Source organism: Cryptomeria japonica, chromosome 1 (genome assembly GCF_030272615.1).
Source record: "Cryptomeria japonica chromosome 1, Sugi_1.0, whole genome shotgun sequence".
In the NCBI taxonomy this organism is placed as follows: domain Eukaryota; kingdom Viridiplantae; phylum Streptophyta; class Pinopsida; order Cupressales; family Cupressaceae; genus Cryptomeria; species Cryptomeria japonica.
Genome location: NC_081405.1, coordinates 58,026,899 through 58,054,407, shown reverse-complemented (window position 1 = coordinate 58,054,407; position 27,509 = coordinate 58,026,899). Strand labels below are relative to the sequence as shown.

The 27,509-nt window shown below is 35.5% G+C and overlaps 1 protein-coding gene across 1 annotated transcript; it reads right to left on the bottom strand.

Moving 5' to 3' along the window:
- Nucleotides 1-5,620: 5,620 nt before the first annotated feature.
- Nucleotides 5,621-13,794, bottom strand: LOC131063208 (uncharacterized). Its single transcript, XM_057996996.2, has 7 exons — nt 13,172-13,794; nt 10,807-11,105; nt 7,619-8,365; nt 7,133-7,261; nt 6,851-7,051; nt 6,556-6,756; nt 5,621-6,422 (listed from the first exon to the last, which is right to left on the bottom strand). The coding sequence occupies exons 1-7, from the start codon at nt 13,437-13,439 to the stop codon at nt 6,279-6,281; spliced, it is 1,989 nt and encodes a 662-aa protein (XP_057852979.1). The 5' UTR covers nt 13,440-13,794; the 3' UTR covers nt 5,621-6,278.
- Nucleotides 13,795-27,509: the final 13,715 nt, after the last annotated feature.

Sequence of the window (27,509 nt, the reverse complement as noted above, 5' to 3'; positions counted from 1 at the left end):
AGTTTTCCAATTAATGTATCCCTAGTTACTGATGTATTAGGCATTGTTCTCAACTCGTTTATAGCAGTAACCTTCATTTTATATGCCGGTGGCAATCCTCTTAAGATTTTTGAAACAATTTCATCCTCACTCAAGGTTCCTCCACAACATTTAATACCCAAAACAATTTCATTTACTCTTTCCATAAAAGCATAAATCCTTTCATCTTCTTCCATTTTCAGATGTTCATACCTGACTCGGAAGCTTTCAAGTTTTGCAATCTTGACTGTGGAATCTCCTTCATTCGGTGTTTCCAAATGATCCCAAATAGCTTTAGCAGTAGACCTATCTGATAATCCCATGATTTGTTGATCTGATAAAGCGCTCAAAAGTGTTTCTCTTTCTTTGCAATAATTCTCCTCATCTTTAGCTAAGGTAGTTGGAGCAGTCTAACCAGCTACAGCAGCAGTATAACCATTCTTTGTAACTTCCTAGATGTCTTTACCAATGCAATTCAGATGTGTCTCCATCCTGATCTTCCATATCCCATAGTTGGTTCCATCAAGTTTAGGATTGTCCTTCTTGAAATAATTAGTAGCCATTGGATCTCCTCAAGTTGTTAAACTTATGCAAAAGAGGACTAAGCTCTGATACCAATTGTTAGGTCCCGGAGACAACTGAGAGGGGGGGGGGTGAATCAGTTGTCTAATAAATTCAAACCCAAAATAACTCAACCAACTTAATGCATAATACCAGTAAACTAGTTAAGTATGTCGGTAGATAGTGTTAACAGTTAATTGCTATACCGGTAAAGATTAATGCATGAAACATAAACACAAAGTCATCTACAACACATAACACCAATATTTGTACGTGGAAACCCTGTAAGGGGAAAAACCACGGTGGAAAACCTTACCCACAATCAGATGATACTACTACAGATAGTAAGTGTACATAAATGGGGTCTGCACATGCAGAAAGGCCAACAGCCTAGAGCTCACTGCTCAATCACAAAATGGGAGTCACACTGACTATAGTTGGATGGTTAAATCCAATAAGAATGTACTGCACAAAATAGCATCTTCATATGCTGGATTCAGTACCGGTGTAATGCTGATATGCTTCCACAAAAACCTAGCTTCTCCTTCAAATGATGTCTTCATGTATAGCTTTGTTTAATCTCACGTATACCTTCACTTAGTTCTTTTTCGCATTCCCACATTCGATCTTACAAATAAGATCTTACATTTATACCATAACCTAAGACCAATTTTAGTAAGTCGGCTCTACAAGATATTACAATAAAACATTTTACAAACAATATAATATCTAATGCAATAACTGATTAAACATGTCGGCTTAAATCATTTACAACAATAATAAATCATCTCCATAGTGTGCCATGCTGATCTGGAAAAGATAAACCTGTCGATGTAACCCTAGGTAACCCTGGACCTATTTGCCAGTAAAAGCAAATATGCAAATATGATTATACCAATGATTAATTCTTCAAAACAAAGTGTCCACACGATGTCTTTGACATTACCAAGTTTCTTCCATATCATTCCAAGTGTCGGTGATCATTATATCCTGCTGGTGAACCATATACTCGTAACTGTGCAATAGTTACTTGTTTGCCGGTGAATGTTGCTAGATCTCTAGAGTGCTAGTGCTTTAGTAGGTGTTGACATCAATGACAAAACCATACCAAAATACCAACAAACTTAATTACACTCCAATAGAATGAGCATGTTTAGTCATTGTTTTTTATACCTCAAAAATTGACATTATATGCTTAATCATCAAATGAAGCTCATTTCTAAAGTTGATCCTTTGAAATATCTCTTATCCAAGGTCACCCTTACTGGTTGTATGAAAAAGTGAGTCATAATATTGAGTGAATTTGGCATTGAATATGTGGATCATAATTTATCAAGGGACAAGCCATTGCAAATCAATTAGTAGATGCACCTATAGATGTATATTGCCATCTTATTTTAGAATTTCCACATGAATAAGATTTCACAAAAAAATTGTTATGCTTGTGGAAGTTATACTTTGATGGCTCTTACAGTCAACACAGGTAAAAAGTTGCAATCCTTTTTATCACTCCATAAGTTGATTGTATGCCAAAGTCATATCGATTAGCCTTCACTTGTACAAACCACATAGTTCAATATGAAGCCTTAATCACAAGACTTAGAATGGAGTTACTCTTATAGGATGTGGTAGAGAAAATATTACAACATAATTTACATCTCTTCCCCATTTTAGTTAAGATTAGGCTTTGGATGGTTAAGAATGTCTATCTCATTTACAAGGAGTCAAGGACTATTGGAATTATAAAGTGATTTGTTTGATGGACCTATGATAGATTAGGAAAAAATAAACATAATTTGAAATGTTGTCTATAAAATAGAAAGTGTTGAGATATGTGTCATACGCTTTACACATAGATATATTTAATATTTTGTAAAGTTGATACAGATCCAAGAAAACTAACACCTAAGGTTTAGAGCACAATATATAACTTGGGACAAATACAACTCCTCCAGTAAACAATTGTAGTAGTATCTATCACATTAATTACATATTGTGAAGCATATACATTGATATACAAAAAATGACTTAAGGCCTAATTAAACTCAAGATCCTCCATACTGTCTACACCAACATCAAATACTACAGAATTAGGATTAGAAGCCTTAAGAAACTAAGGGATGACATGAGCACCAACATAAGCAGTCCCATAGAAGTCTACAATAATAATTGTAATATTACTACCAAAAGTAGGCTTGTAATTTGTAGCATGCTCTTTTTTTGTCACTATCCTCATCTAACCACCCATCATTTTTGTCTATATAAGGCCACCATTGAACATGAACAATATTAGATTTGTGCAACAAAACTTTTACAATTGTCCATCAAATTGAAAACGAAATAATTTTTGGGATTTTCAATTTTAAGATAACTTACAAGAAAACCCATTACAAGAGTCCGTAAGGAATCTTATCTTGCCTTCAAACCCTTCATCATTTCTAGACATCCATGAGTGCCACATATTTTAAGTTGAAAGGTTAAGCCATAACTAATAATCTCTTCTATCAAAATATTTCACACAAACAAAAAAAAATTTCACAATAGGTAATGTCATTCTTGTTACCCCATGTTGGTTTGCTTCACAAAAATATTGACCAATTATTTTTAGCATATTTACAATTAAAAAAAATCAATAGAATGATACATGTTACATAGTGGACTCATATGGATTGACTCTAGTATCTTGAAGATTGCATATTAAGATTAGTGTGATATTCACTTGCAATCTTAAGTCTAATATTGTTTTTTTTAAATACCTTCTAGAGAGCATGACTTTTGATCCATAGCTTTAATTTTAGTCATTTTAAAAAATATTGAAGAGCTCAACAAGATAGACACATTGAATTAATCAAAGATTGGTTTGGAGATTATTATAACTCTCAAAAATCCATCACAAAGTAAGAAAATGAGTGGGAAATGTTCGTAATATAATACTTGAGAAAAAAAGAAAAAGGTAAATGTGGACTTGGGATATTATTGTAATGACATTAAATAAGGTCATGGTAAATGGTCAACAATGAGAGCTAGTTGTAAAGGACCATAATTTTCATGTTGCTTACCTATTATTGTTAGATAGGTTGAGGTGATGATAGAGATTTCACTTGACAAGTTTTAATTAAAAAATAGAGGAACCTACACTTAGGGTTGACTGTGAGTTTGATATGGGCTTGATGAGGAAATTATTTAGAGAGTGAGTGGGTGATTCAAAACACTATTGGAAGAGGATCAATCTCATACCTCATTGTTGAGGAGGTCTACATGATAGAGGATACAACCTACTAGTTATAACCCACCTATTTCTTAGATGCATTGTAGGATTTTCCTTTATCTTCTAATATATGGATCTAGAACCATGGAGAAGTTAGCTTTGAGGATGGGATTGAGAAGTATGGGGCATGGTTAATGGCTACGGGTCAATTCATTATGGTTAATGGCTACGGGTCAATTCATTAGATGCAAGAATAGATGTTGGTGAAATCTTCTCTCCTATTGAGAAGCTTATATCTTGCAATTTTGGGATTGTTGCTGTTATGTTTGACCTTGGGATTAAATGGTAAGATGTGGAAACAACTTTTCTGTGTGGGATTTGCAGGAGATCTATGTTGCATAGCTAGATCACTACGTAGTATTAATGTAAGAAGAATAACATATAGATGCAAGTTTGCAAACTAGTAAATGTTCTCATTTATGTGAGGACAGTTTTAAGTTGAGCAATAAGATGAGAATAGAGGACATAAGTCATACTCTTCATGTGAGTATAGCTGGTAGTATTCTATAGTTTGTACCCTATTGGAGATTGACCAATTAGTGTCCATTCTTGACAAGGAGTTTGAGTTGCGGTGAAGAGAGTCTTTAGGTATCTTTGAGACACATCTATTTGGGGGTTTGGATAGCTGGATCACTTTGTAGTAATGTAAGAAGAATAACTTTTATAGGAAATCTCAATTCATGCAAGTTTGCAAATTAGTGAAAGTTCTCATTTATGGAGGAACAATTTTAAGTTGAGCAATATTTTGATACACTAGATGAGATAGAGGACATAGGTCATACTCTTTATGTGAGTATAGCTGGTAGTATTTCTATAGTTTGTACTATATTGGAGATTGATCAAGTAGTGTCCATTCTTGACAAGGAGTTTGAGTTGCAGTAAAGAGGGTCTTTGGGTATCTTTGAGACACACCTATGGAATTTTTATCACTTGGGTTTTTGTGACATAATTATGTCATGCAATGAAAACAAAATTCCTATCATCTTATTTCAACTTAAAAACTAAGAAGATTTAACTTATTCCAATTAAAGAGTTTAAGAAGATTTAACTTATTCCAGCTAAAGAGTTTAAGAAAATCTTAACTTATATATAATAGCTTGAAATGCATAACTTTTATGCATGCATTTGACACAGTTGTCTATTCTAACCTTACGTGCCTTCATATTTGTGAAATTGATGAAAACTGTTCTTGAGTTTGCAAAAGTATGTACCCTTGAATTAAAGAGTTTAAGAAGATTTAACTTATTCCAGCTAAAGAGTTTAAGAAAATCTTAACTTATATATAATAGCTTGAAATTCATAACTTTTATGCATGCATTTGACACAGTTGTCTATTCTCGCCTTACGTGCCTTCATATTTGTGAAATTGATGAAAACTGTTCTTGAGTTTGCAAAAGTATGTACCCTTGACTTTTGGTTTTAGAGTGGGAAAGGTGAGACTGTTTTTCTTTCACCCCAAAGCCCTCTGAGTCTTGCGCGAACCATCTTACACCACCGAAATTTCTGTTGCCATTATCCTTTCTCTGATAAAATGTATTGACACAAGCAATTTTTATTCTATTTCAGTTATATGACTACCTACAATTTTTCTATTATACAATCAACCTTTAATTACTACCTCTTATATTATTGGAAGTCTCTTTGATCTCATAACAAGGATCCATAAGAACTAGGCTCGTTGTTTTACCCAGAAAACTTGGAAGTTATTGAACAGTGAATTTGTGAAAGCGTTCTCTCATCAGTGCCTCCACCGTTGTTCAGAACAAGAGAAGGTGCCAAGAGCAAAAAATTATGACATTGCAGCCTCAATATGGAAAATTTCATTCTTTACAAGATACAATATATAGCTTTTAAGGCTATAATTCTTAGTACATTCTAAAAGACAATATACAAGTTGGAAAGAAAAACAACATTAACAAAACTAGTGCCAGTAATTTGGCACCATCCTATATGAAACAACAGCCAATTACATTGGCAAAGAATGGATGTGTCAAAAAGTGACCTCAATCCACACCATTTTACCACAAGTCCTGCACATTTGCTGTAAAATAACTTCTATCACCCACGCATGTTGGATACTGCCATTTTCATCTGTAATGGGAATGACTTGAGAATCGGTGATTTAAGTATAACAGCGACACCTTTCTGTGCAATATGGAGTGCAAAATTTTATCTTTGCTTGCAAAAACCTAACCATACCTCTTCTTCGGAATTAAATACAACCTCCTCTGTCTCAAACCATATCTGCTTCTGATTTAATGCAATTGGTAAATTCAATAGCAAGGTGGGTATCATCTGCTTTTGCTTTAAATCCAGCTACTTTCTTCATTCGAAACGATAAGCATCATGCACATGCTCCAGCTTTCGAATAAAATGTCCATTTAGAAGTGCCAAAGCCATCGATCAGACCATCAAGATTCTCACAAAATTGTTATCGATATCCATCGGATAAGAATTTGTCTGGCTTATTTAACTCCATACACAAGTTAGAGACAAAAGGCACTATAGCTGCCAGCAATTCTTTTGGACACTCTTCATGAGGGAGGTGCCCACAACCAGAAATCGCAATTAGTTTCTGTAACAACATGAGCATCATGTTATGTTTTCCCTCAAAATGCCAACAATCAGCTTCTTTAATAATACATAAAATGACGTGGAATTTCAAGAAATGACTAGATACGATAATTAAATATAAATTCAGTACTTACAGAATTAGAAATCTTAGATGCTAGAAGCTGGGACGATCGTAAGGAGACTAAGATATCTTCTGCCCCAACTGTTACCAGCACCGGTAAGCCTTGCACCGCTTTCAACAAATCTGAGGCATGGCTTGATGAGAGCATAGTTCCTATAGACAATTTACTAACTTCTGCAATTGCTTTATCCCATCCTTCAACCCGCAATGGTGCCTACATTGCAACATATGAAAATTGAGCCACATGCTATTTTAGGTGAAAAATGTTCACATAAAGTCTGGTTAGAGAATATTGAAATGAAATTTACCTTATAAAGGTCCAAAACATCAGCTGTTAATTTTGATGCATCATGCCAGGAACGACGATTAGCTACTTGGATTATCTCAGTCCGTAAAAGAGGACGGACCAAGTGTCGTCCCAATGATGTATGCAACAAGACTCGAGCAAAGGTTGGTACAACCTCTCTAGAAATACTCACACTAACCAGTACAACTCCCTTCACTTCTACCTGAATAAGTAGGACATTCATTAGCAAACATTGCATGGAGCAACGAAATGAGAATAGAGTGTAAATTCTGTGTAAGCCTACCCGAGAAACATCTACACAAGTTTGTGCTTTCTCAGCTGCCATTAGAGAAAGCAAGCCACCGTCATCATGACCCACCAGCACAACAGAGAAAAGGCCCAATTTCTTGCAAAAAGAAAATAGTGAATCTACCTGCAGAGCAAAATTATAACAACATTCAAATAACTTCATATAGAATTCAACTGTTACCACATGTAAATTAAATTAAAAACTATTTGAATAACAGTTATTCAACTTGGTGTAAAATTGAGTGTTTTGGGGAAAAAAAAAATGTGCTACAATACAAGGGTATGGATCTAAATAATGATTTTATAATATAACCATCACCACGGTAATCGATTCTCATACAACATTAGTGGTTCACAAGTGCAAAAGCCAAAAATGAAGCACCCCCAAAAGCGCATGATGATTTCTCATTCAATTAAAAAAGAGTAAAACACGGTTCTTTGTTAAGAAATCACATACATAACAATAAGTCCTTAGTCTTACCTGTGATCGAAGCTCATATGGGTTAGGTAGTCCTTTTTCTTCCCATTCAGCTCTTTGAGGACGGGAAGTGAGTCCCCAACCAGGCCGATCAAATGCAACAACTGGACAGCCAGTACGTCTTGCTAGGGGAGTCATGACATTTCTCCAAGAAAAAGCTCCTCCACCAAAACCATGAATCAAAACAATACCATCTAATCCTGCTTTTTGTTGCCCTGTTTTTACCACCAAATTTCCAGGATTTAAAAACTCTGAGTTGGAGTCCATCTCATCGTGCATATAATTCTCCAATTTCAGATGAGTAATTTGCTGAGGAAAAGGAAAACACTCATCAAAGCCACAGCTTGATGCTGAGGTCCCCTCCTCTGTGAAGCTGTCCATTAATGGAGTATTCAATGATGCATTTGTTAAACTATCACTTAAACTCCTGCAACCAGAAACAACTTTGGATGGATTATCAAATATTGGCCTCGCAGATGTGATGCACCAATCTCTATCATTAGCATCTCCAAAGAAGTTGTCAAACATCGAACCATAAATTGGTCTTTCATAAATAATTTTATAATGGATGACCAGACCTTCACATAATATGAAGAGGCTATCAGCATCAGCAAGCATTTTTGCAGGTATATCTCTCTCTTCATAAAAGGGATGCATTTTCCCTTCAGAGTCAACTCTAGCAATTTTTCGTGGATTAGGAGATCGAAGGAGTTTCTGATAACCATGCGAAGCTGCTTTGGACACGAGAACCTATAAAATTCAAAACAGGATGTGCTTGGAAATTAAGTGATGAACTAGTGATGAAGGAACTATCTTCAACTCACTAGAACTAAAATGTAATACAACAATATTGTATGAAGAAAATAAACATCTTCACACATAGTTGAAATGTGCACAAACAAAAAAGTATTGCATAAAATCTTTGAATCAGAACCCTTACACAAGTTTACACATCAACTTTCAAGGCAAGCAAGTGAAAAGTGTATAAAATATTGAACCAAAAAACATAAAAATTGTAGGTCCTTATCTTACAAATTGGATTGTAAAAGATTTTTTTTAATGTGTCGTGTCTTATTCAGATTTTGAATGCTAGAATTTTGTTGTAAATATTTATCAAAATTGCAAGTTGTAATTAGTAAGCAGTTATGGTCACTTCTCCTAAGAACATAATTGCATAATAAGAAAATGCCAAATTTTCATATCTAGTTCATGATCCACAATCTTGAACCAAATAAAGTGAGATAAAGTTAAGCAAGGTTAACCAAAAAAAAGAACTGGAAAGATAGATTAAAATCAAAACTAAGAGATGTTTTAACAGAAAACCTTCAACTAGAATTTTCACAGTTGGATAGTATTAAAATTAAGATTACAACTGCTAAAATCAAATAGAATATAAAGAGCAAATGATCTTAGATGCATATTATCTTTGGAACTTAGGGCAGGAAAAGACTATTCGAATTTTCAACAACATTGTCCAAGATTTCTCTTAGATGTAAAAAAAATACATGATTTACAGAATGCTATCAAACTAAAGTTAAAGGTAGAAGTTTACTAGAAACCCTCACATTAATGACTCAAGTTTGGTCAGCTGAGCTCATTGAATGGACATTGGTAATCATTAGAATGTACATATTATCCACATGTATAGAATATGTGAAAATAAATTATCATTGAATCAGAATTGTTACCAATATGCATACAAATGGTATACAAGCTTTATGTGTCATGAAAAATTGGTAACAGTTAATGTCCCATGCTAGAGTCCTAAAGAAGAGTGATCTCATCGGTTAATGGATGTAAGAACTATTCCTGTAGTCCATGATTGAAACACATATTGCCAAGATGAGTTGACAATTAAATATTTCATTGACTCAGTATTTCTGTATTCGGTAAATAAGTTGGTTCATAATCATAATAAACATTATTTCCCTCAGTCAACCCTTTGCATTTACCACTGCAGAAAATATGTATGGTGACATGACAGGATTGTATCCTATTAAAAACAGTTAAACATGGAAGTGTGTATCCTATTAATGCCAGGATAATGTTGAAATCAAAGTTGTTGACAACTGCTAGACTTGAAAATAGACTAGCTAGATTTGTTAAGGAGATCACATATGGCTCTAGAAGCTTTCCTCCTGAACTTCCAACACCTATACTGACTGCTTCTGAAAATTGTGTTTGTACACCATAGTAAGTATCATCTCCTAAGAATGTTACTAGTATTCAACAGTTATTATGACTTTCATGGGCACTTGATTCAAATGTCTTAAAGCCTCACAAGAGTTATGAAACAGTGGAAGATTCAGGGGAAAGGGAAAGCCACTATTAAACATTTATTGAAATATACTACATGTGAAACATCTTAACTGCCTCCATATTTTACCAAATTTTCACAGGTAGATATGAGAACTGAGTTTTTGTCTTACTTTTGTATGAATTTATATTTTTATTTTTCCACCTGATAATACATCTATATTTTATAAAACTTTAAAATAAATCACAACAATATAACATATTAATTGTATCCTCTATCAATATCACTACAGCTCCTACTAGCTCAAACTGTAATAAACTACATATAGGAGACACACACAAGCAAAAAATGTGAATGTGAAGGCATAGGGAATTGTCCCTATTGTATTCTAAACATAGGTGGATTGGCAATATACAGTTTACAACCAAGATTGGTCATGAGATCTAAACCCATGGCTACAGAATTTTGATCAATATATAAGGTAAATGCAAAAGCAAACTCTCTTGAGGGGCTTCTATAAGGGAGGTCTCTTTCACCAAATTGGATCTTACTTGGTAATCTCACAGAAATGGCAAGGATAGTCATTATACCACGTAATGTATTCACGGGTAAAGAATGTTCAACAAAAAGCATCTAACCAACATAAAAAAAATTATGTCAGTCAAACAATTTAAAATATTGTGGGAGCAAACGCAAACTATGCAAATAAATGTAAAGTTTCTTAAAATTGAATGTAGTCAAATTTAAAGGAAATCTCAGAGGAAAAAATATAGCAAACTAATTTAAAAGAAATTCTATAAGAATATTCAATTGAATCACAAAATGGCTACTACATTTATATTACAGACAAGAATCACTCACAGATTGGTAATCTTCAGTCATTCTTCTAAATTATTTAGCAACAAATGACTAGCAGATGGGATGAATATCTTACAGCTTCTGGATCAACTCGTTGAAGAAGTAGCATCCGTCGAGATTGATATCGTATCTTGTATGCCACTACTATGTGACCAAGAGCTAACACCATAGAGGATAAGAACATAGCAGGCATACCCCATGACTGCTTGAACCGATGGCTCCTAGGTGCAGTTGGTGAGGCTTGTAAAGCCTCTAAAATAGTGAAGAAAGAGACCTTTATTATCAGAATCACAGCTGATGCCAGACCACATATTACCGTGATTCCGAGGTAAGGACCATTGGAGAGGCAGTGTACATCACAGATATAATAGGCACCTGACAAAAAAGTTCAACTCAAATCAGCCACTTCCCACAGCCTTCCCCTGTTCTTTCATTGAGGGTAGCAAAAAACCTGCCATTTAAAATCCATTTCATATCATTTCAAGTCCATTCAAGGGCATGCACTGCTTCCTATGAGAGACTCCAATAAGTTAAATCTAACAACAAATGTAGAAATTGGAATTCCAAGCACAAAGACCCTGTCTGTGATGTTGAGGTGAATCCAACCAAAAATGACTTATCAAGCATCTAAGAATGTGTATTGACGAAATGTCAGGGATCAAGGAGGAAAAGAATGTCATGATTTATAATGAGGCAGGATTGAAGCCATAAAATTGTAACAACTCAGGGATGCCAAAAATAAAAAATTGTCAGTCCTGTCTATTTTATGTACCCTTACAATATCAACTGCGATTATGAGCCAAAACATTCAATTCTGAGCAAAGCAAAACAAAATGTCAAACAATCCAATTTAATTCCGTACTGTCTCAGTTTTGTCTATTTTGTGTGCAGCAGATAAGTGTGAAAGAATTTTAACGTCTTTAAGCCAAAGTGGTCTATAGAACAATCCAAAGTGCATTTATTTGATAAATAATTGTTTGTATAACTCTTGATTTGAGATATCATGTTGAGGGCTGTAATGGCATATCTATGTTACTGTATTCTATATCATTGCAAAATAAACCGTGAATATTTCTAGCCAAACTTTTAAAAACAATCTTCAATTCCCTTTTTTTAATTAGAAAGTAGTAAAAATTTAAAGCAAAGCAGTTTTACATCATAAAAAAGTTGATTAGTAACTTTCTAGTTTTTTCCTCATTAAATTCTTCCCTTGCGTTTCCAGAGCGATACTCATTAATTTATCCAAAACCCTTTAATCGATTGAAGAAAACTACTAAATTTTTTCAAAACAATCACATTCCAATTTACCATAAAATAACAGTAACAGCGTGTGCCTCAAGTGCAACAAATGAAATTACACTGACATGATTTTAGCGTCTATTATTAGCCAATTGACTATTTTTCTCATGTTTCCTCCCATAACTTTAAGCCATTTGAAGACAGAAATTCGCCTCTATTTGAACCAAAAACAAAATTTCCTTTCATCATCCAGTTCCTTCTGTCAATTTCCTAATTTCTAACGATTATTGGGCTCTTTCAGTTCTTTCCTCTCTCCAAAATATTAGTCATCTGGAAAGAGATGTTAATCTCGAATTCTATTAATAAGATTTTATTTGATAATTGGATACTGAATGATTGGTCTCATGGAGGGGCTACTGCAATTTAATTTTCAGGTGATCCTTCGAGAATTTAGGAGATTTTCACCTTCAACATTTACCTTCACACTATTTCTGAAATATATAAATATTACAAGGATAAATATTTGTGAAATAGAATATATTATGACATTTATAAGATCAACTGTGATTTAGACAGACGAAAATATCCTAAAATTTCTGTAGAAACTACAGCAATACTTCAGCCCCCAGTATTAGTAAAAATCTCTCTTCTATAAGCAACCGCGGTTCACAATTTCAGGAAAATATTCTGTTTTATGTAGTTTTCCGATTCAGCAGAAGAATGGAGCCAACTTCAACCCCAAAAAAGGCAGCGGAAACCCCTCCTTGGGATCTTGCTATTAATGACAAATTTAACTTTTCCCCTCTTATAATATTGCTCAGTACAAAATGGAAAACCGTTGATTTTTAATAATTTGACGTCCTGTGAATTTTCTGCCGAAACATGTTTTCCCGTTTGCAAACATCAAATCTTCTCCATAATCTTTTTTTCCAGAAATAACCCTGACATCATTTTTCCCCACCAGACTATCTTACATTGATGCACCGCAAAAAAGCTAATCTTAAACAAATAATTCGTTGACAATTCACAAGCCTGCGCATAAAACACCTATAATCCGAAGGAGATGACCAAAATATTTTTCACAATTATCATAAAATTCAATGCTATTTCTCTAATAGGGCTGTAAAATCTTCCTTCCATTAACAATTCTCGCCTTAATTTTGTTCCATATAAATTCAAAGCAAAGAAAAACATATACATACATAAAATAAGAAATGATCGAAACAGAGAAAGCAGGGGAACATCCGCCAAAGACGATCGGAAGCTGTAAGTATTCCACTCAAATGTCAACGTATAACAGGAATGGCAACAAGTGAAGATAGAAAGGATGACGCAGGGCATAATGACATCCGCCATTGCCACAATTACCGAAGCCGAAGAAGTAACCAGCGACCCTACCATCATCACCATAAAAAGCACAGTCCTCGTGGCCCTGCGAACGCTCTCCATCTTTCCTCTTCCCGAACCCATGCTAATTAACTAACAAACTATATTTTCCCCCCAAATTATATCTGCAAATTCCAATAAACAGAACCGAAATCAGTTTTAACCGAATCTCCTCATTAGTTTATTCACGCCTTGGAGAAGCGGCAATTATAGATAGGCACAGAGGCAAAGACAAAGTGCAATTTAGCTTGGACGCGGATGCAACACATTTTCAGTTTGACAGTTGACCTGGCCGCCAAATTTAGCCGGGCCTGCTTGTTTCGGCAGAGCGCTAAACACCTCACTAGTCTGGCCCAGATGCGTATTCTATTTACCGGCCGCCCCTGCCGAAAAGTCGTGAGCTGTCATTTCAGAAGCATCTTTCGTACTGTTGAAGATTCGACCTCTGGATCTCCACAAATATATCAAACGCCTTCAATTTTCCTGTTTGTTAACAGGGGTTTAAACGGAACAGTATAAAATCTTTAGGATTGTTTAACCAGGGTAGAAATACCGTTACTAGAGTTAAGGATCGATTGTGCCGGCCCTTGGACTGCCTTGTTGGGGTTTTCCTTGTAACGAGCTTTGCGGCCAATTAAGTGCCACGATTTTGACAGTTGTCAAGTTGAATACCAGTTGAGTTGGGTTATGCAACGGGAGTTTCAAAGCCAATTGAGTACGATATTGTAAAGGTTTGGTCAAGTGACGGAAACGGCGAACGCTTTTTAAATTAATTTTATGTCATTTGTTCCAAATTCTCTAGAGCATAATGTTTGTACAGTGTTGAATTCGATAAAGATAGTTGATCTGGTCATTCTAGATTTTTTTTCTAATTATTCTTCTGTTTTTTACTTATTTTTATGATGTTTTTTTTTGTTTTTTAACTTTTTCCAAAGAATTTCAATCAGTTAAGTTCTGGAATCTGATCTTCTCAATCATTTAAAAAATGGAAAATTTTAAAAAATCAATATTTTATGGAATTGTCATGATAGTTAAAAAGATTTTTATTATTTGTGTAGATTTTAGTATTTTTGAAATTATATTTGTTTAAAGATATTTTGAAGAATTAAATAAATATAAGTTAATGTTATTAAAGTTTTACAATTTATATCAATATTGTTGACAAGATTTTTAATCATTAACATTTCAAATAAAGTATGAATGAGAGTTCAAGGAGATGTAAGATAGTTTCATAAAATAAATATAAGTTATTTAAATAAATGAATGAAGTCAATAAATGTGCACTTAATTTAAATTAATTAGTTTGTAGTAATGATTGTATTAAAGTAAGCATGTCAATTAAATTAGTAATTAAAATATTTAATTTTAAAATTTAAAGATGAAAGAATGAAATAATGTTGAATTAACTTGTTATTTAGAAATTTACATTCTTGAATTAAAAACTAAATCAACATTCCTAAGTTAAAATCTTACTCAAAATTTGTGCTATCTAAGAAAATTTTATACTTCAAATTTGAGTGCTATGAGGTCAACCCCAAGCAACACACAAAATTGATTTATAATGCATGAAAATGATTAAGCAAAATATGTTTTAGTAAACATGCTTGTATTTTTCTTCCTCTTGGTGGTGTCTAGGAACATTGTTGGGGAGATAGACAACTCATAGGTGACTATATCCTCTTGGATCAACCCCTTTTGGTGGGCCAAATTAACAAGAATGAGTGACATTGAAGACAACAATACCAACATGCAAATGGCTTAAATGCTAATGGTGTGGATCTAATTCTTTGTCCCTTTAAAATCAATGTGTTCTTGTTATTGTCCCTTTATTTTTGGACGATTCTAGCATGTATAATTAAGTGCACATTGAATGTTTTTAAATGTGATAACAGTAATATAGCAACATGTTGCACAAATGTGTGTTAAGTTAGCTCATAACTACTAGTAGAAAGGGGAGAGAAATTTTTTATTTTGAGTTTAACAAAATAAATTTTAGGCTCATTCTCATATGTTGTATGAATGAAGCAAGTCAATCTCGAACCACTTGGAAATTAACCTCGAGGATAAGGTGGTAATTTTGAGTTAGAAAGTGAATGTATGCAAGTAAATTTAAATGGGTGCAATAATGATGACTAAATAATGTGTATAAATAATGGTGCAAATAGTGTCAAATAGATGTGAATAGGAATCAAGTCATAAGCCAAGCTTAACATAAGAAGATACCACTTGTCATTTTTATTGCATAAGGATGTTTCAATCAAGGTGGGTACAAAACTAAATTGGAAATGGTACGGGTATTGCTAATTTTACCATTAAGTTACCATTAAGTTTTATCTCACTTTGTTGTTGTTGTTGTTGTGTGTGTGTGTTTGTGTGAATCTAACATGAGTGTGCATATCAAACTATATAGACATTCGTAGACAAATAAAATAGCAAATATTCACTCATGTGTGTGTGTGTGTGTGCGTGCGCGCGTGTAGAGAGAGCGAGAGAGAATGCTTGAATTCTTCTTGTATACCATCCATCACACACACACACACACACACACACACACACAGATATATATATATATATATATATATATATATATATATATATATATATATATATATATATATAGAGAGAGAGAGAGAGAGAGAGAGAGAGAGAGAGAGATTATGCTTGAATTCTTCTTGTATGCTCCTTGGTATAAATGATCCATAAAAAATTACAAAATAGAAAAATGTAAGCAATGAATGGCATCTACCACATGATCAAATTAAGGATAAACCATAAGTTGCACTTCAACTATCTATGAAAATGGAAGGATATATAAGGAATAGAAATTTTTTCGTATATAAAAACTGACATGAAAATGTTATGTATGGTGTTGTGATGTGATCTAGATTTATGTGATGCAAATATGTGATAAGTATGTGGTACCTATAGTAGCGGAACAACTTCCTACACTAATCTTGAGAGGAGGGATATGCAAAAAAAATAAAATATTTATAATAGTTACAAAAATGAACATAAATATGGTGCATACCATAACACAATGATTTACATAGAGAAAAACCTTTCAATAGAAAACCCCACACTGCAAAAGTCACCCAATATATTGTTAAGAAACCAATAAGATTACAATGTACTTGCAATCTTACATAGGAGTATCATCAACCATAGATTTAGAGGCAACTCAAGAGCTATTAGACTCTCAAAATGCATCACAATGTCTAGCCACAATACAATGCCCTCATAAAATAGGGTTGCCTTCTAGGGCAAACAAATCCAACATAGTTTCTCTCATCGAAGTTGTGATCTAATGATGAATGGTCTAAATTTATAATGAAAATATATCAAATGTGATTTTTAGGGTGCTTCCCCCAAACCCCCAATGAGGTGCATGATCATTGAACCCCACATAAGGATATCCCCACTTGCAACCCCCTCATGCTCAATATATTAACCTCTTATAATTGCAAGGTTGAGACACTATTTTTAAAACTTTATCCCACTTGTTGATCACTTTGAAATAGTTGAGAGAGTATCATCACCATGATTTAATTACTAGGGTTTGAAAGACCCATAGAATCCAAACACCATTTGAACTTCACTATGCTCACAATCTTAGCTAAAGAATCTAAAAAAATCATCAAAGTATCTATCCTAGCCAACTTTACCTTGCCATAGTTGACCATATCTAATATTGTACAACAATCTTCTTGGTTTTAACATGAAATGTCAGTTTCTTAGTTAGAAAGATCATATTCTAACTGTCATAATAAATTTTCATTGCATCTTATCTTATTCCAATATCTAAACACAATCTCTTAAGCCAAATGGCCTCTTTATAAGCCCTAAAGGACCACATACGTTGTGCCTGTCAAAAAAAGTTTTTTTAAAAAAAACTAGGTCTTATTTTCCCATGACAATCATGTTTTTCCCCATTTTCTCCGCCAAACCGTGAATGGGGTGCCTCATTTCTCCTCCAAACTGCGAACGGGGTGCCTCATTTCTCTTCCAGACACTATGGATCAAGGTTCGTTTTTGTTAATTTTTGTCTTTCTTTCTTGTTTGTTCAATTTGTTTTAGGTTTTGAATTTAATTTCATTAATTTTGATTAGGTTTTTTCATTTTTTTGTTTCAAAAACCATATTCTGATAATCCACAACCAGAACAACAAAATGCACCTCCTGAAAACCCACAAGATACACCCCCAATTCCTCCTTTTGACCACAAAACCTGAAACACATGAGCAATTAATTAATCAATTAGGGCAAAATACGTCTAAAATCAATAGACTGATTGATAAATTGAAAACATATGAACTTGAGCATCATAAATCCCTCACCACTAGCCTAGAAACATTAGCTAGTGGTGCATAGTTGTTTCCACACAAATTACAAAATGGGGAAACTTTAGGGATAGGTGTCATCAATACTATGCTGATGGGTTATCATATGAGGGAGTCAAAAACAAAAATATTAGTAAACAACAAATATGTGCCCTTTTTGTTGATCCTAAAATGGGTCAGTCATTACCTCTTAATGTAAAGAGGTTTCCCATACATTGGTGTACCAATGTGCAGATGAAGAATCTTTTTTGGCAGAGGTGGTGGATGGTCTTTGATGATCCACCTTGTAATAATTATGAGGTGCCATTGTATTTTTTGAGAAAAGTATGTTGTGAGTTTGTGCTCAATGTGTGGCCAAACTATTTTGACATGAGAGAGTTCCATGGTAGAGGTGGGGACTCTGTCGAAGATAGACCTGGAGCCTGTAGGCAAGTAGCCCTGGAGATTCGTCGCTCCCTAACACCCAAACCCAAGGTGCATCAGGTTGTCCTAGTAGAGCTGAAAGAGTAGATGGAGCTACAGACTCTTCAAGTGGCCACAACATTGATTGGTTCCATCATCCAGCATGGGACGTCATTAGCACACCCTATTGTACTGGATGACGAGTCATTAGTTTCTCCAGGTGGTGACAGAGAGCCTATTCAACATATGTGTGTCAGTTGCTCGGGGATATGCTCAGGGATAGATGATGCAGTCGGTGCATATGGATCCACATCTCATCCGTGCATGATTATCGGGAGTAGATGTCAGGCCCGCACGACTGAGGATTTTACGCTGACAGATGAGTTGATGGACACGGTGTTTGCCCTTCAGCGACAGACACAGGTGTGTTGATTTGAATTCATAGCATTTTATTTATTAGTCACTTTAAATTTGTAATTACATAAATGAATTTTCATTTATACATCGATTTAAATTGAGACAAATAATATGCATTTCAGGATGCAGTAGCGGTATCCCATAGTCCTCCCCCAATTACTACAGTTGCAACTTCAATGCCTGAGGTATAAATTTTGTAACATGTTAAAATAGAATAGTACACTTTGAATTCAAAAATATTACAAGATATACTAACTATCTTTAATGTTTGGTCCAATTTTTGGTGTGTAGGTGTTGACAGGGGACCAAATGTCCCTAATTGATGACATCATGCTCTCAACGATCGATTTTGGCCTACAAGGCTATACGGTATCATATTTTGTACAACCCTTTTTATGTATTGTTTTGATGGAATATGCAAGTCATTTCATTTTAGATTTTTTTAATTATGTTTAATATATTATCTGTACTAATATCTCATGTTAATTTTGTTTTTTTAGGGTACCCCCTCCACGTCTAGGCCCCGTCCTAAGAAAAAGAATTCCTCGAAGATGCCAAAACGTGGAAAGAAGGTAATTGAACACATTTTTAGTTGTACAATTGTTTTAAAATGTTGAAATCAAGTATTAGTTGGGGTTTGTAGATTGATTAGTATTTTTTGTCTATTTTACATGTACAACAGCCATTGAGCTATGTGGATTTGTTGAATGCACCTAATTCGCCCATGGATCAAGAGAGGGCGGAGGTATGTATCTCTACTTTATTTTCTTGATTTCAAGATTATATGCATGCGTATATGTGAACTTGTGATATATTATAATCTTATAATTTTTTCATATATGGAATATCCATAGTTGTTTCATCAATGGCGAGCCCTCCTTCGTGCACTGGAGAAGCATCTCAGGATCCGGTACACTTTTGTTTGATATTATACATTGATTTTTTTTAACCTACAATACTTATCATTATATGAATTATATTTAATCTTTGATCATTTTTGTATAGGTAATAGTAGCAGTTGCTCCATCGATGGTGAGCCATCCTCAGTCCATTGGAGAAGCATCTCAAGCACAGGTACGTCATTGTTAGACTCTATATTATAGCTTTCAAGTGTTTTCGATATATTTATATTAGTACATTGTATTAATTGTACATTTAATCTACAATAGACCCCTTCGCAGTATGGCTATAATGTGGATCCTTTTAAGTATGTCTTCAAGAAAACTCCTAAGAGTGACAAGGAGAAGAGAGCAAAGAATTTAGCTCCTAGATCAGCCAATGAGGTAATCTACATTTCAATTGAAAAGGAATTATAGTTAAATGCATAGTTATGTTGTTAACTGTGAACTATTTTCTACAAAAGAATTCTAACTTGGCTTTTGAATTGTGGTTTTGCAGCCATCTACAGAGCTGTGTACTGCCACAAGTTTAGGATCATATAGTATTATTTATGGTCATAGAATGACCAATACATGTAGATATATTCTACATTTTTATTGTATATCAATTTGGACATGGCATATGCCACATTTTTGTAATACTTGTATTGACTTGGCAAACATGCCATTTTTTGATATATATAAATGTTGATATTCGATCCAATAAATGTGTACTGAGTTCATTATTTTGTATTCATTGTATTTCATGGTTGTCCTTTTATAAAGTTAATTGATCATTTGCCTAGTTATTCAACAATATGAATATAAACAACAAAAGTTTATGATATAAAACATTGCAATTGTGGAATATGATTTGATAAAATTTCTAAAATGTTGAATTAACCCTACAAAACTCCTTGTATTAAGTTCATTATTGTGTATTTGTTGCATTTGGTGGCTGCCCTTTTATAAATTTAAATGAATATTTGCCTATGTAATCAACAATATGAATATAAACAATAAAAATCGATAATATGAATATAAACAACAATATGTGTTTGGTGCGAGAGCACCCTCGCGCTTGCAATGGTCAAATTTTGGTTGTTGTGTGCACAAACAAACATTACAAGCGTGTCCGGGTGGGAAGGTTTACGCTAGGCATGCTCCTCTCATGCATCCCAAAGCGCTGGAACGTCGAGAGTCATACCCTATTGGCGCGATCTCTCAAGTGCCCTGAGTCCAAAAACTTGTCAAACTTTGATGGACTGTTTCTTCCAATCCAGAACATATATGATCAATCTTTTTGAACTTGTGGGGTCGCATGAGGCTCCTCTACAATGACCTATCTCGGTTTTTGACGACTCAAAGCCATTTTCAATTGGTAGCATTTTTTTGCCTGTTGTAAAAACCATCAGTTGCAGGATTGGCTAGAATTTATTTGGTTCATTGTGTGCACAATCTGACATCATGAGCGCATCTGGGTGGGCACATTTGCGCTAGGCATGATCCTCTCGTACATCCCAAAGTGCCAAAACATCGAGATTAATACCCTACCGGCACGATCTCTCAAGTGCCCTGAGTCCAAAATAATGTCAAACTTTGACGGACTGTTTCTTCCAATCCAGAACATATATGATCAATCTATTTAAACCCGTGGGGTTGCGTGAGACTCCTCTACAATGGCCTATCTCAGTTTTTTACGACTCAGAGCCATTTTTAATTGGTAGCATTTTTCGCCTGCTGCAAAAACCGTCAGTTGCATGCAATGCAAAGTTGTAGGATTGGCTATAATTGATTCGGTTTGTCATGTGCACAATCTGACATCACGAGCGCATCCGAGTGGGCAGGTTTACGCTAGGAATGCTCCTCTCATGCATCCCAAAAGCGCCGGAACGTCGAGAGTCATACCCTATCGGCGCAATCTCTACTCAATCTATGACCCCTATGACCCGATAATGACTCAAATAATTCTCCATGATTATACAAGAATCAAGAATGCTGATGATTGACCTTATCACATCACATAAACTCAAAACATAGACACAAAAAATAGTCACAAAACATTGTCACATATTATTTAAAAATTTGCCTCTAAATATGGTCAAATCAACTCTTAGCTATTTGAATATACAAAAAATGTCTTACAAATCATCACATGGGCTTTTATACAAAATTTGGCATTACAATATGTGCGATTCAGCTCATCGCCATTTTAATATACAAAATTTGGCATCTACATATGTTCGAATCAGCTCATTGTCATTTAAATATACAAAATTATGCCCCTAAACATGTAAAAATCAGCTCATGGGCATTTATATATACAAAAAATGAATATAGAACAATTCGTCGATGATATCTACAAAATTATCAAAATAATTCTACTTTGAACCATAGAATCAATCAAGTGAGCCTTCAGGATCGACTCTAACCTATATTGTGTCAAGTATTGCCTCGTGGTTAGATTCACGAACTTTCCATAAAATCTTGTTTCCTGAGGTCTACCACGATACTTCATCAAATGAATATTTGTTGCAACAACAAGGTGATGAATACTAAGAGGGGGGGGTGAATTAGTATGCCAAAAATCTCTGTCCTTAAACACTTACATAGTTTGAAGATAAACCGGTAAAACAGTCTAACAGACATACCAGTTATCACACATGCAAACCAAAATGCGAATAAAGCATTCACCCACAAAAGCAATACAACCATAACATAAGATATTTGATGTGGAAACCCAATTGGGAAAAACCATGGTGAGATGGAACTCACAAGTCACTATCTACAGAATAGAAACCAGACCGGTTAAGGTCTTAGAATGTTCTTCACCAGAATAGATCCTGTTAGGAATCTCAATCTCTGTTAGGAGATAAGTCTGATTAAAGACTACCTTGTTAGAGGATTTCAAATTCACAAAAGTGAACCACCTTGTTAGAGGATTTTACAAAGGCTTTGAGGCCTACCCGGTTAAGGGCTATAGACTTGTCAAAGATGTGAGTAATCAACAAGTGTTTGAACTATCTTATAGCATAGACTGCTTGATTAGATCCAGTATAGTTCACTACTAATGCACTTCAGCATTACTTCAGTCTTCTCTATCTCTTTCTTTTTACAACTCGATCTTCTCAGATAAGATCGCTCTTACAACAACTCCACAATCACCTTAAACCCTAGCCACAACATAAACCCTTCCAGTAACAGCAACAACAACACAAAACCCTAGACATGATGTCCTTTTAAAGGAATATGATTTCATGTCGGTCCAATAGGATTACATTACAATTTCCTAGGTTCAATGAATCTAGACATACTCAGTAACACGACACAAAAAGAACTGTCAGTGTGTTGGCACCGTCAATCAATCGGTGGGTTGGTAACTCATCACAGAATGTCGGTTGGTAACTCATCACAGAGTATTACCAGTTCATACAAAATACCGGTTGCCGGTTTGACAAAACTGAAGACTGGTAAGAATGTGTTATACTGCTTTGCTCCCTTGTACCGGTTGAGATCTACGAACCGCTTGGGTCGACATGCCGCTTTAGACCGGGAAACACATTCTACAAAATCACTAATCTAAAGACTAGAATACAACATACTGGTTGGAACAAATACTGGTTGAGCTCTAGCTCATACATATAAAGAGGTTCTTAGTACAAGTGTGTGTCCATCAATGACAATCACAACATAAACATCAAAAATGCCAACAATCTTCCCCTTTGGCATTGATGGCAACACTTAGGAAAATAAAATTTTGACATCTAAGTGTTTTACAACAAAAACTTGCCATTAACAAAATTGCTCCCCCTAAGCATATACACTATCCCTTAATCAACACGATGTATAGCAATTTTGCATACAGAGCATAATCATTGAGACATCAGAGCATATAGCATATATCAAAACATATATCAAAATTTCAAAAACAGATGCTTCTCCCTATTTGTCTTCAAAATAGATAGAGTACTTCTCCCCCTGTATCAGAAGATCAAAATTTTAAAACCAAAAACAGAAACTTCTCCCCCTTTGCCAACAATGACAAAGTACCACTGAACAACCCTGTTTCCATTTGATATAAATAAAAAGTTTATGACAACAATGAATAATATTTGTCAAAATCCGATTTATAGTCCTGCAAAAATTGTTTCATGGATAGAGACCAGGACTCAAGTAAGGAGGTGGCCACTTCTTTTTCTATTTGCATCTGGTATACCTGTTCCTCCATGGCATCAACTGTGCTCAGCTCCTGCGTGACTGTCAAGGCATCCAGGTTCAGATAACACTTCTGAATAATTTGCAGACGTGGAAGTAAAACCAATTGTAGCTCCTGCAAATCTTTAGATCGTGTACTGATCTCTTGCTCTATTTTGGCTGACTGGATCTGGAATCGGTGAACGGTTTGCCCATATGTTGCAAAGGAATCATAAGGTGTCTTAAATGTGCCCAAGTAGGACTGGAAGTCCATTTGAAGCTTTTGCTTCTTAGCTAGCACATCATTGCAAAACAGATGAGGTTGACAGATTTTGCTTAGTAGCAAGTTTCCCTCATCGAAGGCATTCCTTATGTCCTTTTGGTCTTTCAGCAGTTCAGACCGAAGCTCATTCATCTTTTTCACCAGAGCAATGTTAAGAGCCTTTTGGTGCTCTTTCTTGACATTGGCCTCAGCTGCTTCTTCCAGGTTCTGCACCTGATCATCTACTACAGTACATAGTAGTTTGAGTTGTGCTAGTGATGATTCAGTGTCAAGAAGCTGCTTCTTCCAGGCTCTGCACCTGATCATCCACTACAGTACATAGTAGTTTGAGTTGTGCTAGTGATGATTCAGTGTCAGGAAGATTAGTACCAGGGATTAAACCGGTAAGGGTGTCTACAGCTACCTGAATTATGTCCTGTTCATTTTTCCTGCGAATGAGCTCAAGGCGCTCTTGAGCAACCTTGATGCTTTGCATAAGCTCTGACTCACTTGCAGATTGGAGATCGAGAGGACTAGAGATATCAGCTGGTTTGGCTTGACTCCCGGTTGCCTTCAGAGTCTCCATCTGAGTGCTCTCCATTGCTTTCGCTGCCTTGTCTGTTTCTGCCTTCTTCCTTTCCTCTGCTTCTTTCTTCTGTTCTTGTTCCCTGTCTTCCTCTTCTTTCTTTTTCCTATCTTCTTCTTTCCTCTCCTTCTCTTCTTTCTCTTTCTCTTCCTTCTTTTTCTTTTCTTCCTCTTCCATCTTTTTCTTTTCTTCCTCTTCCTTCTTCTTCTTGTCTTCCTCTTCTTTCTTCCTCTTCCATCTTCTTTTTTTCTTCCTCTTCTTTCTTCCTCTTTTCTTCCTCTTCCTTCTTCTTCTTTTCTTCCTCTTCTTTCTTCCTCTTTTCTTCCTTGTCCTCTTCTTCTTTCTTCTTCCTCTCTTCTTCTTGCTTCTTCTTCTCTTCATCTTTTCGTTTCTCCTCTTCCTCTTTTCTCTTCTCTTCCTCTTTTCTCTTTTTCTCATCTTCATTCCTCTTCTTCTTCTCTTCCTATTCTTGAGCTGCTTCCTGTGTGTCCTTAGCCTGCTCACCACCCTGTTCAGCTTGTTGCCCCTATTCTGTTCCCTCAGAAGGTATGTCTTGAGTGACATCTTCTACATCCAGGGCATCGACATCGATAGTGTCGATTGCTTCTTCAACCAAGTTTCCTTCCTCATCAAAAACTTCATCCGGTTTGGATGCAGCCGATCCTTTTTCCGCTTGGAGGTTGGCCATTTTTGCTTTGTGAGAGTTGATAGCATAATCCATATGCTGATGAGTATCTTTTTCAACATCATCAATTCTCCCCTCCAACAACCAGAGTCTTCTTCTCCTTGTGAAGAAGAGACCTTTATTTTGATCCAGGACATCAAATAATTCTGAATTTGAGAGGTCGGGAAAGTACCGTGCAAAGACTTTCTCCCTAATCTCATGTTCTTTTTCAATGGCAATGTGCCATTTATTATCTAATGCTTTAAATAAAGAATCCGATGTCTGAGATTTAATCTCTGATGGTGACCGATCATTTTTACACAAATAAATGATGATTTCCTGTAATACTTCTTCCTTTTCCTCATCACTAAAATCATCATAATAATCTATTAAATCATGGAGTAATTTTCTCCTAATATTCTTAACTATCCTTTGAAAATGTGTCAAAGGTTTGTATGAGGAGATGTCAATATTTACTGGTGCGGATGCTGTCGGTTCATTCTTCTTCATTTTCTTTGTCTGTCTGGCCTTCTTTGGCTTTTCATCAGACTCGGTTTCTTTAGAGTCCGATTCATTTGTCTTCGTCTTCCTTTTTCTTTCAAAGACTTTTGCCGATGTTACCTCTGGTTGTTTCTTTCCAGGTGACCACTTGGTCACTCTTGGAGTTGCAGTGGTAGCTGATGCCGATGCTGCAGGCACTGCTTTGGCTTTCTTTGCTATCGGTTCTTTTCCTTTCTTAACTGATGGTTCTTCAGCAGGTGCAATCCTCTCTAAGTAGGTTCTAGTCCTTTTAGCCTTTGGATCAAGAGGCGAGGCAATAAGGGTTGAGGCATACCCTTCCAGCATATCATACATAACTTCATAGCCCATTGGCTCCACTTCCTCCATTCTAGACTCAACAACCTCCATTAAGCATTTATCCACCTGAATGGTGAAATAGATGTCATCTTCGTATTTCTTAACTATATCACCTAAGATTCTTACCCTTTGACTCATCTTTCTTCTGAACTCATCAAAATATTTGTTCAGTACTTCAGGGTAACTGGTTCCAATGGCTTGTATGCTTTCCTTAATCTGCTTGGTTACCAGTTGGTCAGGAGACCACTGGACATCTCCTACTCCAGGAAAGTAGCCTTGGAAGTAGAAGAACAACCCTATCAGTAGTTGCCCAAACTTAAACCTCAGTGCATTGTCCTATTTGATTGCATTTAGATTCAACAGGAGTTGCCTCTGCATACTGGTGCATAAGTCAAAAGATGCATCCTCTTTAATCATCCAGTAAGTGGCATTTACTACTGCAGCAGATACATAATTAATCCTGCTGGTTGAAAATGTTTTGTAGCCTATCACCATGCAGGCATATTTCACCAGATCATCCTTGATAGGATTAACTATCATACCCCGTGAGTCACTTGTTGAACCGGTGAGCTTGGCCATTTCAGTTTTGCTTACCGTTCTTAGGGCTGGCACTTCCCCTATGTTGCAAAAATCGATGACTGCATGAATTGCCTGAGGCATGATATCATGTGTCCTCTCCAGGTACATCTTGTCACCATGGACTCTATTCAAAATGATCCTGATGTGATCCTTCATAAAATCTTCTAGAAAGTATACTGCATTGTGGAGTTTCTTCTTCTCTAGGATACTAAGCTCCGGTTTGATCTTTTTGTCCTTGCCGCAAAATAAACCTAACTGGGTGTGAATAGCTAAAGACCCTAGGTCTTCTATTTTGCAATCAATATAATCAGAAATTCCTTCTTCAACTAATACTCCAGCTGGAACTTGTGATAAGGCATTATATTTGGACTTCCTCTGAATAAAACTTTCCGACTCAATGGATGTACTAGAACTGGTATGAGATGCGAAAGCCATTGTTGAGTATTTTCAAGAACACGAAAAATACCTTTACAAGGCGAATTTAGGGCTTCCTGATTCTGCTTCACTCCACTCTCCTTTGGTTGCTGAATCACCGCTTTGTGTTCTCCACGACCGCTTGCAAACTGGATTTGAATCTCCTTCAAGATTTATCAATTTCTTGAAATCTTAGCTCAAATCGCCTTTTCTTTGCTCTGCACTTGAAAACTTTTCTTCGCTCAAAAATAGATAGTGAGAAATGATTTGAAATATGCTTTTATACATGTCTCTCACCTACTAACATTAATGCTCCTCTATTAGGGTGAAAACCCTAATTTGCCTCCTTTATAGTTTTCGGTCTTCTGCCAAGCGACAGGTATCATGTACCGATTAAGGTCTTTTACCAGTGTAACCGGGGGTTCACAATCATTTCGTCGTTTGCTCCCCCTAAGCCTCTTTGGAGCTTAGTTTACCAATTCTGATATTTCCACACTAGGTGTAGAAACCAGTTCCTCTTCCAACATTGTTGGTTTCTTCCTCTAGGTTTTGTTCATGTCCGCT